General features: G+C 48.9%; 1 protein-coding gene across 11 annotated transcripts in view; it reads right to left on the reverse strand.

Moving 5' to 3' along the window:
- Positions 1-373: 373 nt before the first annotated feature.
- CCDC85A (coiled-coil domain containing 85A) overlaps positions 374-15874 on the reverse strand; it is a 190049-nt gene continuing 174548 nt past the window's right edge. For 6 of the 11 annotated variants that reach the window (XM_027693255.1, XM_027693256.1, XM_027693258.1 and 3 more), the window contains 3 exons: positions 15280-15356; positions 7850-7996; positions 374-2643 (listed from right to left, as the gene is read on the reverse strand). In XM_027693255.1, coding sequence (XP_027549056.1) covers positions 2554-2643; positions 7850-7996; positions 15280-15356 — 314 coding nt within the window. In that variant the 3' untranslated portion in view covers positions 374-2553. The remainder of the gene's footprint in view (positions 2644-7849; positions 7997-15279; positions 15357-15874) is intronic. The other 5 variants (XM_027693263.1, XM_027693262.1, XM_027693261.1 and 2 more) reach the window with 3 other exon arrangements.

The raw sequence follows: 15874 nt of genomic DNA on the forward strand, positions 1-15874 counted from the left end.
GGTCTCTAACTGCTACAGAGATTTTTATTCATTAGCTCAGAGAAATTCCAGCAGGTTCCAGGGCCCCTCAGAGCACTGACCCCCTTCTCCACACCCTGCCTGCCTTCTGCTCTTAGTAGGCTGCATTTTAGGGGCCACCACAGCTTCAAGATACTGATTATACTAAGGAGCTTTCTTTTTTTCTTTTTTCAGAAAATTTAGAGCAGGTTTTCTGCTCTACAGAAAACTCCTGACCCACACAGCCCATGGAGGGAGGGAGGAAGGAGATGTAGTGGGGACAGTAGGACACAACCAACCTCCCCTTGTCCCACCAACACACCAGCACCTCTTACCTGAGCAAAGGGACTCCAGGAGCTCCATGTTGCTCTGTCCTCACCTTGGAGCTGCTCTGGGAGGAGGGAGGAGCCAGCACAGGTGTCCTGGATCTGCAACTCCATCAACTTACCAACTTCCACCTGGCCTTAACAGCCTGCACCTGGTCACTGCCCCACGGCACAGCCACAGAGCTCCTCGTTAGCATAAAACAAAGAACCAAGTTCAGAGCTCTGGGATTTTTTTTTCTTTTTTTTTTTTAAGACACCTGGCAAGAAAAGGAAGAAAAATGCACGACATGCAGCTAATTTCTCGACCAGGCAGGAAACATTTCCAACAGCTCCTTCGAGGCAAACTGCCCCTCGCAGCTTTGGTCAGGAAAGGAGAGCAAACAAGGGTGGGATTCTATAATTTATTACCATTGCTAAGATGAACACAGATACTTGATACCCCATCGTATGCAGAACTGTAAAAAAATAGTTTTAATACAGTATCAAAATTTACACAAGTGAAGTGTCAAAAGACCAGTGTCCCTCGAGGAGCCCCTGCAGGCACAAGTACAGGTGTCACAGCTGTTCATACACACAGAGATAGGAATACAACAATTGCAGTGGGAGAAAACAACGTGGGAAGATAACACACAGCTGCCTGGGCTGGGTTCTGTGTCAGGAATCACGCAGGAGTGCCATGTTTCAAACAGAAGGCTGGATTCTGCATTCCCAACTCAAGGAGGAGGAGTGAACGGGAGCTTTGCCCGAGAAAGCAACGCTGGATCAGAGGCCTTACATCCAATGGTACCAAGTGGAAATAACAACAGAACCCAACAGAATTACTGCTGCAAATTAACACAGTTTGGCTGAAGACAGGTAGCAGATTTACATCAGCTATATAACAGAAGATTGTACAGCAACCGAGCTACATTCCACGGCAAACAGCCCACGGGTACAGGATGTCCAAGCCCAGAGAAAACAGAGCTTCTCGCTTTGGCTCAAACCTTCGCAACCAAGAACAAACCAGAAACCCAGGAATTGTTGCATTCCTATTTTTTTTCCTTTTATTATTATTATTATTGTTTTTTATTAGTCTCTTTTTGACGCTCAGCTATGGTAAAAAGTTAAGCAACAGCCATTCAGTCACAAGCCTGTTGCACATTCATACATGAAACTATCGTTGCTCTTAGATATACACAAAATACCTATGTTGTAATTCAATACACACGACTAGTGTCATACACAGAGATAAAAATAAACTAAGCACATCTAGGGCGCCGTCTGGTCACATCTCAGGCAATCTGAACAAGAGCTTTCTGCCTCCTAATAATGAAAGACATGCTCTGAGGATAATAAAACCCTTTTTCTTTGAAAGAACTCTACGGTGGCAAGGAAAGCTTTTTTTTTTTAATAATGCAGTGCAATCTTTTAGATCCTTATAGGCTCTTGTTAAATAAACCAGCATGTCTCTAAATTAAACAGTTAGAAATTAGCATCCTGACAACTGGAAAATACTTTCCAAAAGAAATTCTGATGGAGATTCTGATCTGAGACCTGTGATAGTGATGCCTAAGTATTCTGTTCACTAAAGGGCTGCCAACACCCCTGCATCAAGAGAAAGCTACCGTGACTTTCCTTTAGAAAGAAATTGTGGATCACTACAAGGACTGTAGTTAATGCTACACTACTGGCTGGTTAGGACTTTATGGTCTTTTAGCACCTCCAAAGGCAGGTTATTCTACCAAAGCAAAGAAATCACCTGGGAATTGCCTAAGCACCATTAACGGGTCCTTTACAGACTGAAGGGGGAGTTACTAAGAAGCGACTTTCTCAGAACTGCGGAGACCAAAGGCACAGTTTATCCACGTCTCTCCAGTCTGGTGGAAAAACCTCTCTCAAATCCAGCGGGAAACTCGTTCAGGCCTATCAGAGACTCGCCGTAACTAACCAAAATAAAACTTATTTCGCGCAGCTCCTGCAGAATCCCAAGTATCTGTGGAGTTGGGATGGAGGTACCTCAGTGCTCCTAAAGGTGGTGTGTTTGCAGCGAGGGTGCAGCGTGTCACTAGGCAGGCGATTGGAACAGCAGGAGGGGACGCTGCCGGCACGGGCAGCCCCCCGGGCAGCAGCTCTGGTGTCCAGCTGAGGATCGTGCAGCGCATCCAGACACCCCGTCGTCAGCGGGAATCGGGGGACAGCCAGTTCCTTCCCTCTCGTGGGCACTTCGAACTCTTGCTCTTCAGAGAGGCCATTACATGGGTCCTTTATACTGATTTCCTGACAAGTGTTGCCTAATTCCAGGGCACGACCCTGCAGCATCTCCAAGTTTCCTCCACACAACCTAAAGGGAGGGATGGAAAGAGATCGTTATCGCCGGTCGAGGCGCGCCGGTGTTCACACGGACATGCAGCTGGAATGCCACGGCTCTGGGACATGCAGCACGGGGGAGGGACACACGACAGGAGCACACAATGTTCCTCAGGGGGTACAGCATTCCTCCTGAACACAGAAAGCACATGCTGCTGGGTAGAAATGATTAAAAACGGACACAGATGGGCCAGCACGAGCATCACTGGGATGTTCTGTGCTTCAGACACAAGACTGAGGGTGTTTGAAGGCCTCAGCTGAAACTCAGCTATTTCCCCAACCACATCTCCTGCACAAAGATCAGTCCAGAGGTGTCTAAACATTTCCAGTTTAACAAGCACAGAGCAGTTCTCCTCTTTGTCAAGGGATTTACTTGTTCTCTCACAACCAAGCAAGGCACCAGAAGTGTTTATTTCCCTAGTTCTTCCTTGAGGTCCGAGGAATTGTGCATGTAGTCACTGTGCTATACTGGGCTTAACATCATCTGTTACAACACTGGCATTAAAAAGGCAGAGAAGTGACACCCCCAAAAATGTAAAGGAAGTATTTTATAATGATTTGTAGGAAGATTGATGCACTATAAGCAGGAGAGCAGTAGCTGGTACTGTGTCACCAGGCCTCTCTAGAGACAAGAATGGTGATTCCACTGCAATTTCAGAGTATTTCTGGTTAATAATAATCAACTCCCAACCAGCTAAAGTGGAACTGCTACTAAACCACCCATCACCCTCTGGGCCAACAGCAGTATGACTGTCAGGAAAGGTAACACTGGTTTCCATTGTCATTATTTATTGTTTTACCAGTGCCCAAAGTCCAGCAGTGAACAGACACTGCCTTAGCTGGAGCTGAATAAAGCCAAAGCAGCTGGATCCTGGGAAGCTGACATCCTGAAAAGGTGGTTCCTCCAGCTGAACAACCCCAAGGTCCTGCTGTGATTCTGTGCAATTGGTGGGAAAACAACCCAGCTCCTGTGAGCCTTTGCTGCAGAAAACCCGAGTATAGGCATGAAAACCAGAAATACTCCCAGATTGGAAGGAACAGGGCTACAGTCCTACTGTACAGGGCCACAGATAATGGTCCTTTAAAGGGAACTGTCTTTAATTCCAAGGGATGGGCATAACCCAAAGCCTGCAAGCTTTCCACAGAGCAGGATCCTGCAGCCTGGAATCCCAAGTCACATCCCAAAAATCCACGTGTGTGTTTTCGGTGTGTTTGCTGCGTGAGACACTGCAGAGGGCACAGCACGGGAAGTGGGGGTTCAGTGACACCTCCCACACTGGGTGTCTGGGCACAGCCAGGGCTGGATCTGGCAATTCTGTCCAACAGCTGATACCAAAATCAAGGTCTCTCAGAGAGCTCCTGTGGGAAGGCACATGGCACCTACACGTGCCTTTTAACAACTTCCCCGGGCAATAAATATTGAGACAATATTTACCAAGCAGCTAATGCTGACCCAGGAATAAACTGGAAGGTGACACTTCCTTTCTTTCCAGCTGAACAAGTGACCCCTGAGTGGCAGCAAGGGACAGACACGTACAAGGGCCCCACAAAGGTGACAAGTGACAAGAGGGGGGGGCAAAGTTTCACTCAGAATTTCAGCAGGAATTTCAGTCCTCCTGCCCAGCTACACCCCCGATCCCTACTGGAATATCCCACCTTCCCTTTGGCTCCCAGCCCAAGTGAGGGTGCTGCAGCCCTGCAAACTGAACTTACCAGTAGCCTGAGGAAAATCAGGAAGAACACCCCTCCAGACTTAATCCAGACATTCCTAATCATGAAGAACATCCCTCCAGACTTAATCCAGACATTCCTGTGCTGTGGAATTACCTCCCTGCTCACTAATACACGACCTCTAACCTGCTGCCACGTTGCTACGTCCTCTTAAGACAACGCAAGTATATAAATACAAAGCAAGAACATTCCCAAATAACACCATTCCCAAATACCACACCAACTGCACATGCACGTCCTGAGGAGAGAATTCCTGCCTCTGTTATCCCAATAAAACACCAACGTGGTCACAGAACACCACAAAGTTCCTACGACGTGAATTACTCATCCACCTTGGCAGTTTGCATTATGTCATTATTTGGGTACCAAATTGCATCTTGGTACCAATCCAAACTGTGCACCAAAATTAGGGAGCCCAAAACTGTCAGCATTCCACTGTTTTCACAGGGAAAATGATGCCATGGCAAATGTTTCCTGTGGAACACCCACAGTGCACGAGGCTGCAGACAAACAGTGAGTTCCAGCCTGGCAGGAACTGCAGCGAGAAGGCAAAAGAAAATATTGTAATAAACATTGTAATCAGTTTATCCCAAATCCACTGCACTTTTAACCTGGACTGGACGGGTAAAAGGGAAAGCAAAACCAGAAAGGAAATACCCAACTGCTTTAAAAGTCTAATAATGTATCAACAGTGACATCAGACAGAGATTGTAAAAGTCAGAGGGACAGGGAGCGTTTCAGTGGCAGCAGCAGAGCTTTGAATGGCTGGGAACAAAGGGACCAGGCAGGACACGAGTACACATTTGAGAGTTACAAAAATGAAGTGATAATGTCAAATTTAGCATTTAGAAGTGGCATTACTTACACCACAAGGATTTCTATGGATTACCATGAAAAATGTATGAGTTAGAAGCTGCCTTTTTAGCCATAAATCGCAAAGGAATATCCGAGGCAGGAAAAGTCATCAGGGCCATTGCTCAGCTGGGGAAACTGAGGCTGCCAGGCTTCATCACTTGCCAGATTTTATTCTTAGGAAGGATAAATTCAGGTCATACAGTACTTTACCCCCGATATATTATCCCACATAGATTTTTCTGATCAATACTAACCAACATGTTAACGTTATAGTGCTCCTAATAAAACAGTAATTGCATTACTGAAACAGTAATTGGCTTAATTTCCATTGAAAATCTTCAAGGGCATATTGTGGGCATTTAAACAAAAAATATTTTGCATCTTCAGGTGTTTCCAGGCTTAATATGGAATATAAAGTTAAACACCTTAAACTTTTACTGCACATTTCTCCAGCCTCAGCTTTCTCTGTCTCACTAAGGAGGTGGTAAGAGAGCCTTTAACAGCCCGGTGATTGATGTTTTCCTGAACTTCCAAGCCATGGGGACGTTTAAAAAGAAGGGAATTTCATTTACACATTTTTTGGCAGCCACAAATCAGACCAGTAGTGTGAGTACAGTGTATAAGTAGTCAGACTTACAGACCTACAGACCAGGTAACAATCACTGTTCCACACGTACAAACCCTGGTCTGGAACGTCACAAGCAGGAAGTTTGGCCAGATACAACTTCCAAAAGGAATCAAACACATCCTGCCGTGTGAAATAACCACTTACAGATCCCCAGGGATGCCACCTGCACTCCAGGAATAATCCCACAGCCACTGGCAGGGTGGGGAGGATTGCCAAGGACCCGGCAAGTTCTCCTTCCAGCCATCCTGCCTGAGGGAGCAGGTCCTGGGAGAGCCTTATCAGACCCCCTGCATGGCAAAGCTCTGCTCCTGTTCTCACTTTCTCCAACAGTGAGGAGATTCCCAGCCAATTTTTTTAAATTTCATAATTTTTTTTAAAGCCTCCTCATCACTTAGGAAAACAACAGCAGCATTTTTAGCAATTCCCTCCCTCTGTTCCCTAATGGATCTGCCCCTTTCAAACACACTCCTGCTCTCCAGATTTCCTGCTGGGAGAAGTGGGTTGCACCAACAAGGAGGTTGTCCCTTTGCCAGGGGGTATTTTAAGAGAACTACAAAAGGCTTTTTTCCATAATTACCCACGATCTCTTGACAAAATTACCTGGCATAGCTTTATTTTCTGGGCAGCAGCAGGTGGGATGTATGGAAGATGCACGGAGGGCTCGGAGCACTGCTGAGCCAGGCACTCCTGGAGCTGGGAATGTCGCAGGAGGGCAAGACCGGAGCTCTCATGGGCAGTGCTGCTGACAGGGACATGGCTGGGGAGGCCACCCCAGAGGGGACCTGCCATTGTGGGAAGAGGGGCTGGAGCTCTCCTGGATGCCTCTCCCCTTTGGATGCCAGGAACACAGGCTGTGGTGAAGTGCTGTGCCCGGGTTTGTGTCACAGGAATGATCTGGTGGCTGGGATTTAAACCCATTTCTTCAAGCTTCATGGAGGAGAAGGCAATGTCACAGAAGCTTGGGGGTCCAGGCAAATCCACAGCACTGCTGAGCTCTTACTGTGCATCTCCACAAAGCTCAAAACCACAGCAAATACCTACACAAGTCCCTTCCAATCCTCCCCTGGAGGAGGGCAAAGCTGCCCCCTCCAAGTGCCCCTGCAACCCCTGTACATGTGGGGAGGAACACCTGCTTATCCAGCTGGATATTGAGGCAGTTCAGCTGACGAGTGAAGCACAGGAGAGAAGAGGGGCACAAAGCACCAAATCCACCACGTCTGAGCCACAATAGGAGAGAGGAATATGCAGTCCCTGCTCAGCTCTCCCTCAGTTTTCATCCCCTCCAGAGGAACACGGACACCCCTGACGCCCGTGCAGCGAGCTCAGCCACTTGCTGTCTCCCATCACCCCAGAACCCTTCAATCTTGTAACACCTTCTAAGTTTCTTTAATTGCAACAGTTTTGCTGCTGACAGAAGTGAGAACTTGCAACTCTACCCCTCCGATTCCTTGTGTCACTGGCTGTGTATCAATGTCACACAGGCCCCTGCAATCCAGCCCTGGCTTCAGGGTACAGCACATCTGCTCCCAAAGCAGCGTCAGCACTGACCTTGGGACCATGGTCTTCAGCCCGAGGCCCTGCTATTTTTAACATGAACATAGCCTGTGCCTCAGCTTTATCTTTGCATTAGAGTATTTCCCTCTGCAGGAATCCACTGTATCCCACCTGAGCACAAACGTGGATCCTCCAGGAAGCAGAAACACCTCCTTATTCAGCAACACACCACGTTCAGCTCCAGATGAACACCACAGGCGTGAGTAACGCGGCGAGCAAAATCACCCCCGCCAGGGCCAGACCCCTGCCCAGGACACACACAGGCCACAGATACGATGGGTGACAGACAGAAACAAGCCCACTGATGACAGGAACATCCCGGTGGTCCTCACGGGGATGTCGGCAGGACGACAGGATAGGAGCTGAGGGACAGACAGGACGCGCGGCAGGGCCGGCGGCGGAGCAGCGTTACCTTCAGAGCATTTACCACTGAGTCAGGCTGCGCAGAGGCCGGGCCGTGTCCCCCCGGGCCGTGTCCCCCCGGGCCGTGTCCCCCCACGCTGGCTGGCTGGGCAGGGCAGGGCCGCCCCTCCGCCCCGCCGGGCATCCTACCGGGCTCCTTGGCGAGAGAGCAAACACTCCTTAATACACAGCACGCTCCGTCCTGAGTCAAACACGCCACTTGTTCGCTGCTCTCTTTTCAAGGGCTGAGCAGCACTGAAGGCGTGTGGTGCTCCCGAGTCCCCCTCTGCCTCAAGATCCACGTGAGTGTCACTCTGGCCCCCCGGGGTGTCCCCCTGGAAGGGCAGCACGTGGCAACAAAATTTCTCATCTCCAAATCAAAATCTCGCACGAAAAGCGCTGCAAAGCTTAGAGAGATGATTTCAACCCCAGGGGAAGGTTTGGAGGGTGTCTAATTTTATCCCAATAATTCTGGCGGTTGTTCCTTCAGCAAAACTCACATTTTGGAACATTGCTGCAAGGTTTGCAAGCCCAGCTCAGCCACAGCTGGCCAGGGAAGGAAACAGCTCCGGGCTGACAACTCACTCCTTCCCAGGGTGCCAGGGCACGGCCCCCTTTGCCTTTGCCCAGGGGAGAGGAAGTTTAGCACCTCACACGGACTGCAGAACATTAAGGCTGCTCAGACCATTTCCCCACAGCACCAGATGCCAATTTGTCCCCAGCAGTGACAACCTCAGTGACAACCTGGAAGGGTTTTTCGGGACACTGCCAGACAAATGTGAGCTACCTGAACTGTTCCAGCTCAGTCTCCTCAAGCTTTGCAGGGTGTGAAGCATCTCCCGGAGCAACTGCAGTGCTGAGGTAACCTGAGAAAGCTTCAGAGAGTGCTAAAAATACCCCTGCTGCACTCGTGGGCAGCCATGGGATCCCTGTGGATGCTCCCGAGGTGCTGCCAGCCTGCCCTGCTCCTCACCCTCAGCCTTCAGGCGGAATTTGGCTTAAAAACAAATGAGAAATATAAAGAAGTAAAACACTTCAAAGACTGAGAGATGGGAAGTTCCTTTCTTAGAGAGTAAGAAACACCGTAGGAGACATTAAGAAGTAACAGTGGTAATCCCTGCTGGGATGAGTGGGAAATGCATTTCTGAAGGAGAAATAACGACAGTGGGAAGAGCCTCTGCTCAGAGTCAGTGCCCTGATGTGCACTCCTTTGTCCCACTGAGCAAGCACACAGAACATTGCAGTGTTTGTGGGGGTGTCTCTAATCTAAACAACAGGAGAGATGAAGGTGGGTGTGGGAGAGAAAGGGCACAGGGCGACAACACGAGGCTGAGCTTCACAGATCCAGGCTGCCTGCAAAGGAACAGGGAATAACACAGCCCAAAGCAAGCTTCCAGTGCTGCTGGGATGTGCCCAGCAGTGCCAAAGGGCAGAGAGAACCCTCCCAGTCACCCAGCACAGCCACTCGACCCCCACAATCCCCCGCAGGACTGAGCCTCTTACACTCAAACAAACCCCCCAAACCCAACAGTCAATCAATAACAAATAAACAGAATGCTGCATGTGCCAAACCCACAGAAAAGGGACTTTGTGCCTGAATCTGAAAGCTCATTTCACACACAGACCTGTCGTCCAGCGCCGGCCTCCTGCCAAGCGATGGATCCATGGAATCCACACCAGTGGGCACTAATGGATCTCACTGCACTATCCTGCAACTCTCCCCAGCAGTGCCTGTGATCAATTTGTTGTGATGTATGGAAGGGGGCTTAGGACTTATTTTGCTTGGGGAAGGATTTATAGATCTGTTAGAGACTGGCCAGACTTAGTGCTGTACTTTGGGAAAGGAAATGAAGGAGGAAGGAGAAGGGGCAATAAAGCAGATTGGAGCAGTGCTGGGTTAGGATGAATTCACTCAGTCAGCTTTGGGGGTTTATAAGTCAGAGTATCCTGTTTCTTTACTAACTGCAGCACCAGCAAAGGTTTTGGTCAGTTTGGAACAGTAAAACAGAACTATTGCCATGAAGAGGCTGAGAAAATGAGCACGGAGTATACATGTAAAGCCTCCTGAACACAAGGAACTCCAAACCTCCTGTGAATGGCGCTGCTCTGGAGTTCAAGCCCTGCTCCAGGCACTGTGTGTCCTCCACAGCTCCTCTGTGCCATATGCAGCACATTTCTGCCTCCCTTCATGAGAATGAAACACTTGTGAACACACTGCTTCAAGCAGCCAGTGTTCCCAGCACATGTTGGGAGGAGACTGAAAATTAGTATTTCCCCCGTGGACATCCTTCTCCCTCTGTCCTTGATAAGGGACACGAGTTTTGCTTTAAAAATAAGGCAGATTTTGCAGCCCTGAAGGCCCATCCAAGGCTCAGGGGCTTCTCATCTCAGGTGAGGCCGCTCCACTGAGGCAGCACAGCTTCTGCTTCTCTGGGGGAAGGTTATTGCAGCAGATGATGGGGATGGAACCAGCCTGGAGGTGGGTCCTGTGGGGCTGGAGACACCCCAGCACTCCTGATGAGCTCATGAGGCAGGGAAGCCAAACAGGAGGCAAAGGCTTTGCCAAAGGGGCTTTGGGGGATGAGAGATGCTGCTCCCTCCCTCCTCTTCCCTGGCTCCACACACAGCCCCTGCACTCAGCCACTGGAGGGAGGTGTCCCCTGTGACAGAGCTTTTCCTTTAATACCCAGGAACAAAGCTGTGGAAGTGGAACCAAACCAGACACGGCTCCACACTGCTGGAATCTGTGTGAGCTGAAACCATCCTGAGGAACTGGGAACAAGCAGCACTGCACAGCACCTGCACCTGAGAAATAACCGACCTTTCTGCTCCTCCTCTGCAGCCACCCTGCCCTGCTGCCCTGCCCAGCCCTGGTGCCCGAGATCCAGCACAGTTTGGTGCTGTCTGATGTGTCCTCTGTGCAGATCACACCTCTGCAGGGAGCAGGGAAAACCACAGCATCCCCTGGGCATGGCTTCCCAGCAGGACAAGAGTGAGATCACTGGCTGTGCACATCATTTGCTGTTAGGAGTAAATCTACACAATATCTAACGCCAATACAGACTCCAGGGAATGGAAAGCACAGGACACCTGACTCGACCCTGTAATCTCACCTCCCCAAAAGCCCAGAGGAATGGGAATTCACCATCTTGCTTACACTGAGTGCAAAATGTTGAGGCTGCTCAGGCCGTTTTGCCCCAGTGCCAGAGGCAAACCCTGCACTGTGCCCTGGGCACGGGCAGAATAAAGACCCCTGTGTGGAACAGGGAAAGAATTAACCAGGAGCTTTGCTACTTAAGCCAGTAGAAAACTTCATTTTTTCCATCTGCATTGTTGGTAAGGACAGTCCTGAATGGAAACCACTGTAGTGCCAACCCAAGCCAGGGGGATTGTGTGTTCCAGCCCCTCCGGAGGAAATGGGGGAGAGCCAGGGAGGGCAAAACACAGCCCATGCCTGCCCTGAGGACATTCAGTCACCCCACCAAAGCTTCCAAGAGAACAGGGTTTTCCTCTGTTCACTCACCCTCAGCAAACACACAGGACCTCGTTCTCCAGCAGCCCCTTATCCCACAGGCAAGTGGTTTCCTGGGAAGTACATCCTTCCTGCTGGGTAACTGCCACGCCAGCTCAATCACTACCTGATTTTCAAAGCATTTTTCTGATTTCCTCAGCCCTCAATTTCCCTGTAAAGCTCCAAGCAAACACAGGCTGTGTTTGTCAGCTCGTTTCCAACAGGCAGGAGAGAGGAAAAGCAGAGAGCGGGAACTGCTCTGCTGGATTAATAATGCACTTAAAGAACAGCAACAATTCTTTTAGGGAATGCTCCTGTCAATTAAAATGCACAATTTCCAAATGCTGCAGTTTTTCACCTGTTCTCAAAGAGCTCAGGAGAAATCCCTCTAGGACATTGACTGGTGAGAACCTCGGCTGCTGGGAACTGAAGTCCTCTGTTAATGACCTTTTAATTCAAGCTGAGGATGAGAGCACATGAAAGAACTGGGTGGGTGGATGATGCTCTTGCTTTACTCTCTTTCAGCAAATATTTGATGGCATGATTAGGAAACATGAGTTTGTTCAATGTGTTTTAATTACATTTTGGTTGGAGGATTCCCTATTCTGTGGAAGGGAGGAGACAAGCAGTGTTGGACTGTGAGTGACACAGATTTTACAAAAAAAAACCCCACTAACCAAACAGTTCCCATTTCTAATTAGATTTATAATTAAAACCATGTCATGCAGAGGGAAAATAAAAAACACAGATCTCAGCAAAAGGTTTTTGAAAGATTTGGGAACGGGTTGAAATAAAACGTGATAATCTAATGAAGGGGGAAGAAAGAAAGAAAGGGAAAGTGTTGGAACAGCTTAAAACTAAAGCAGTGTGTGCCTGAGTGTTACACCTGCCATTTCCCAGGTAAACATTCCAGGACTGGAAAAGGAGAGCAAGGATGCAAAACCCCCAAAAAGTGCCTGAAGCAACAGTGCAAATGAAAGAGGGACGACAAAAACAGATGGAAAAGGACCAAAAGACTTGGAAAGGAAAGAATAGGAAACAAAGGCAGCAGAGAGGGAGCAAAGGGCTCTGGTTCAGCCTTGTGGCTTTGGTCCTGGGCTGTGGGAGCAGGAGCTCAGCTCCCTGATTCCAGCCTCCACTGGCAGCTTGTCTGCAGCACCCTGGCAGTGCTTCCCTTCCCTGTCACTGAGGGGGAAAGCTGAATTACAAGGACAAAGAGTTGGAAGGGGGAATGTCTGTCAGTTCTCCATCCCTGCCTCCTGCTCCCTCCTTCCCTGAAACAAATACGAAGCGAAGCAGTTTGAATTGGGTGACTTGCCAAGCTTCTCTTTGCAAATGTATTCCCTGTCGTTGTATGACAGATGTCCACATTTCCACAGCCCTGAAACACTGCTCCTACGAAAATTCCAGGCTGTCTCCAGCTAACTGAGGTGTGGCTGGAGCATTGCTCATACTTTTTGAAGTACATATATTACATATTTGTTGAATGTTAGCTGCAAAAGTCAATCCCCAACAACAAAAGAGCAGCTCTCAGGAACTCAGCAAACCCACACCTCATCTATGGCTCTTCCTTAGAGCCACCCCTCTGCTCTGAGCCACAGCTGTGCAGCACAGGGAGACATTAACAGGCTCCAGAGGATATTCCCGTTTTTATGCCTTTCCTATTACCTGATCAAACTAAAATATTGACTCAGTGGTGGTTCTGCAATTCCCCTGACGAAGCAGCCCTTGGGTACAGCAGAGTGAGCTACAACTCAGGTTCCACTTGAACAGGGAGGGCAGCACCTGAAACCATTTTCTCTGGAAATGTTCTTGCCACTAAATATTAATAAAACCTTTACATTAGAGGTCTGTGAGGTTTTGGAAAGAAAAAAAAACAAATTAATACATATGGAGAGAGACAAGCACAGCAAAAGAAATTGGGAAAGAACCACCCCTAAGTGACAGGAAGGGAGAGATTTGCCTGAAGAGGTGTCGGCAAATGTGTCAGTGCATTTTCATGAGAGACAGAAAGCAGAAGAGGAGGAAAAGAAAGGATATTGAAAGCAGAGAGGGAAAAGAAGGAAAGCGTGGCAGGAGGAGAGGAAAAAGCCTGGGCCAAGGCCAGGGCTCTTCAGTGCAGACTGAGCAGAGGTGTCACAGGAGTGAGTCGTCACCTCTCTCCTACCAAGGGCAATCCTGCAATTCCCAACCCCTCCCAGTGCTCCAGCCCCCCGCCAAAGAGGGGCTCTGCAAAAGGACAAAGGCCTCTCTCACTGAGGCCCTGCTGACATTGGAAGGCACAGCACAGGAACTGAGCAAGGGCTGTGCCAGAAACCTTCCCCACTTGTGGAGCTCGTTGTAGCTTTGCAGTTTATTTGTCAGGAGCACTTGGTTTGGCTTCACACCCAACAAATTCCCACCCCTCCCATTCTATGGAATGGAAGCAGTGCCAGGAGCTGATGCATTTCCATCGTGCATCCTTGGCTTTGTGGCAGGGCCTGATCACCACTGAGAGCACGTTCAGGGTGGTGCTCACAGGAACAACAACCCCCAGAACTGACTCGGGCAAAGGGAACGTGCAGGGGATCGGATGTGGAGTCGGAACAAGCTGCATTTCCTTCCTCTCCCCAGAGCCATCCCTTCCTTCAGGAGGAAAGGTAAGCTATGCCAGGAAATGTGAACCCTCATCACTCCTTATTTCTTAGAATGAAGTATCCAGAGACACCAGGAGATTTTTCTGTGCCAGCCAAACCCCTCAGGAGCCCAGCTCCGAGCTGAGTACTCCAAACCCAGGAGCACTTTGCCCACCTGGCTCTGCCTTTCAAACCCCACCAGCAGCACATTTTGTTCCAATGACTTCTCCCAAGCACTGCTTTCTGGTTTTGGTTCATTTTCACTGAACTCTGTGCCCACAGTGTGGGTGTTCCAGCCTTCAGCAGGATCTGGGAATGCATTTTGTGGGGCTCCACCTGAGCACCTCCGACCCAGACAAACAAACATAAACCACGCAGCCACTTCCAAGGGTTTTGCACACCAGGAATGTTCTGCACAATTTATCCCCTGGTGTTATTCCAGACCCAAGACAAAACATTTGCCTTGAAAAACATTCTTGAAAAGAAAAGAATATTCTTTGTCACTGAGGATCAACCTTTGTCTTTCCTGCTGAAGACTGTTCACATGTTAATGGACAGACATTTCTTGCCGTCCCTCTTTTCCAGATCCAAAAATTAGGGTGGAGAGAAGTGAACTGCTCAAGGTCACTCAGCAAAGAGCTGCAGAGGCCCTTCCAACTGTCATGGATTTTATGGAGTTATGGATTTTTCTAAGGCTTATTTAATAAAATATAAGAGAAATATGTTCTAGTAAGTATGTGCAGACCTGAAAAGTTACAAATGTCTTTCACTCATTTTTAATGAACTAATAATTTTTTTCTTAAAACCATATTGGAAAAACCCTTTAACTTCATATTTGCTTATTTATTTAATTTAATTTCAGCCTTGCATTTACGCTTCTAATATATCCCTCAAGGGATTAAAAATAATATAACCCAGTTATTAGTACTTAGAGCATTTGCATTTTTAGAGCCAAATATTTTGGTTAACTATAAAAAGTAGCTGATATTTTAACAAGAAGCTCTTGGGGTAAAACCAGAGTGCAAAGGGTCAGTTCAGTGTGATTTTCAACCCGTCAGTTAATTAATTATAAGCAGGGGCCTCCAGGGAGTTTTTCTAGCAAGGTAATAACTCCTGCAAAGGATAAAAAAAAATTACAGAAAGCATTGTCATGGCCTTAAATCAATCCCCCACTCACACAGATGAACGAGGGGCCTTGTTATCTGAGAGTTTAGAGGTGGGGATGCCAAGGAATCCTGACCCTCTCCCCGGCACAGGGACTGGAGCAGGGCTCTCTCCCTGCCAGCTCCTGATCCCACAGCAGAAGTCACCCACCTGGGGCAGCATGCGATTTTCCTCCTCCAGCTGTCTTACTCTGGCCTCCAGCTGCCTAACATAGGACAAGGTTGATTCTAAAAAATCAAAACAGAAAAAAAAGACTCGTATTATCCACAGAGATCTGCTTGTGTTCGCTGGTGCCACAGCCTGGGCCACATCCTGACTGCACTCACAGCACACTGCCCCTCTCCAGCATCCAGGGAACACCCTGCTCTGCTCCTCTCAGGGAGCACAAGCAATGCTGAGACTGGAATTAATCAGCTCCTCGCTGCTTCTGACTCTGAACTGCTGCACTTGGAGAAAGACAACACAGCCCTGAGTCCTTCCAACCCACCCCCTGAGCTCTGCGAGCTTGGGCTGCGTGTTTGCAACGCTCCCCAAGGACAATGCATTATCCCAAGTCACCCTGAAAGCTGTTCTTCCAGAGGGGTCACAGCCAGAGGGCCCCTCACACAGAGCCTGGGGGCACACACAGCATGGAGCTGCACCCCAGCTGCACCCCAGCTCTGCCACGACAGGCTGGCACAACCCGAGCGGGGCTGGCAGCCAGCTGTGTGTGTCCCCAGGGCCTGGGGGGCTGGCAGCCAGCTGT

This window comes from Neopelma chrysocephalum, unplaced genomic scaffold (genome assembly GCF_003984885.1).
Source record: "Neopelma chrysocephalum unplaced genomic scaffold, ASM398488v2 Primary Assembly neopelma1_91, whole genome shotgun sequence".
In the NCBI taxonomy this organism is placed as follows: Eukaryota; Metazoa; Chordata; class Aves; order Passeriformes; family Pipridae; genus Neopelma; species Neopelma chrysocephalum.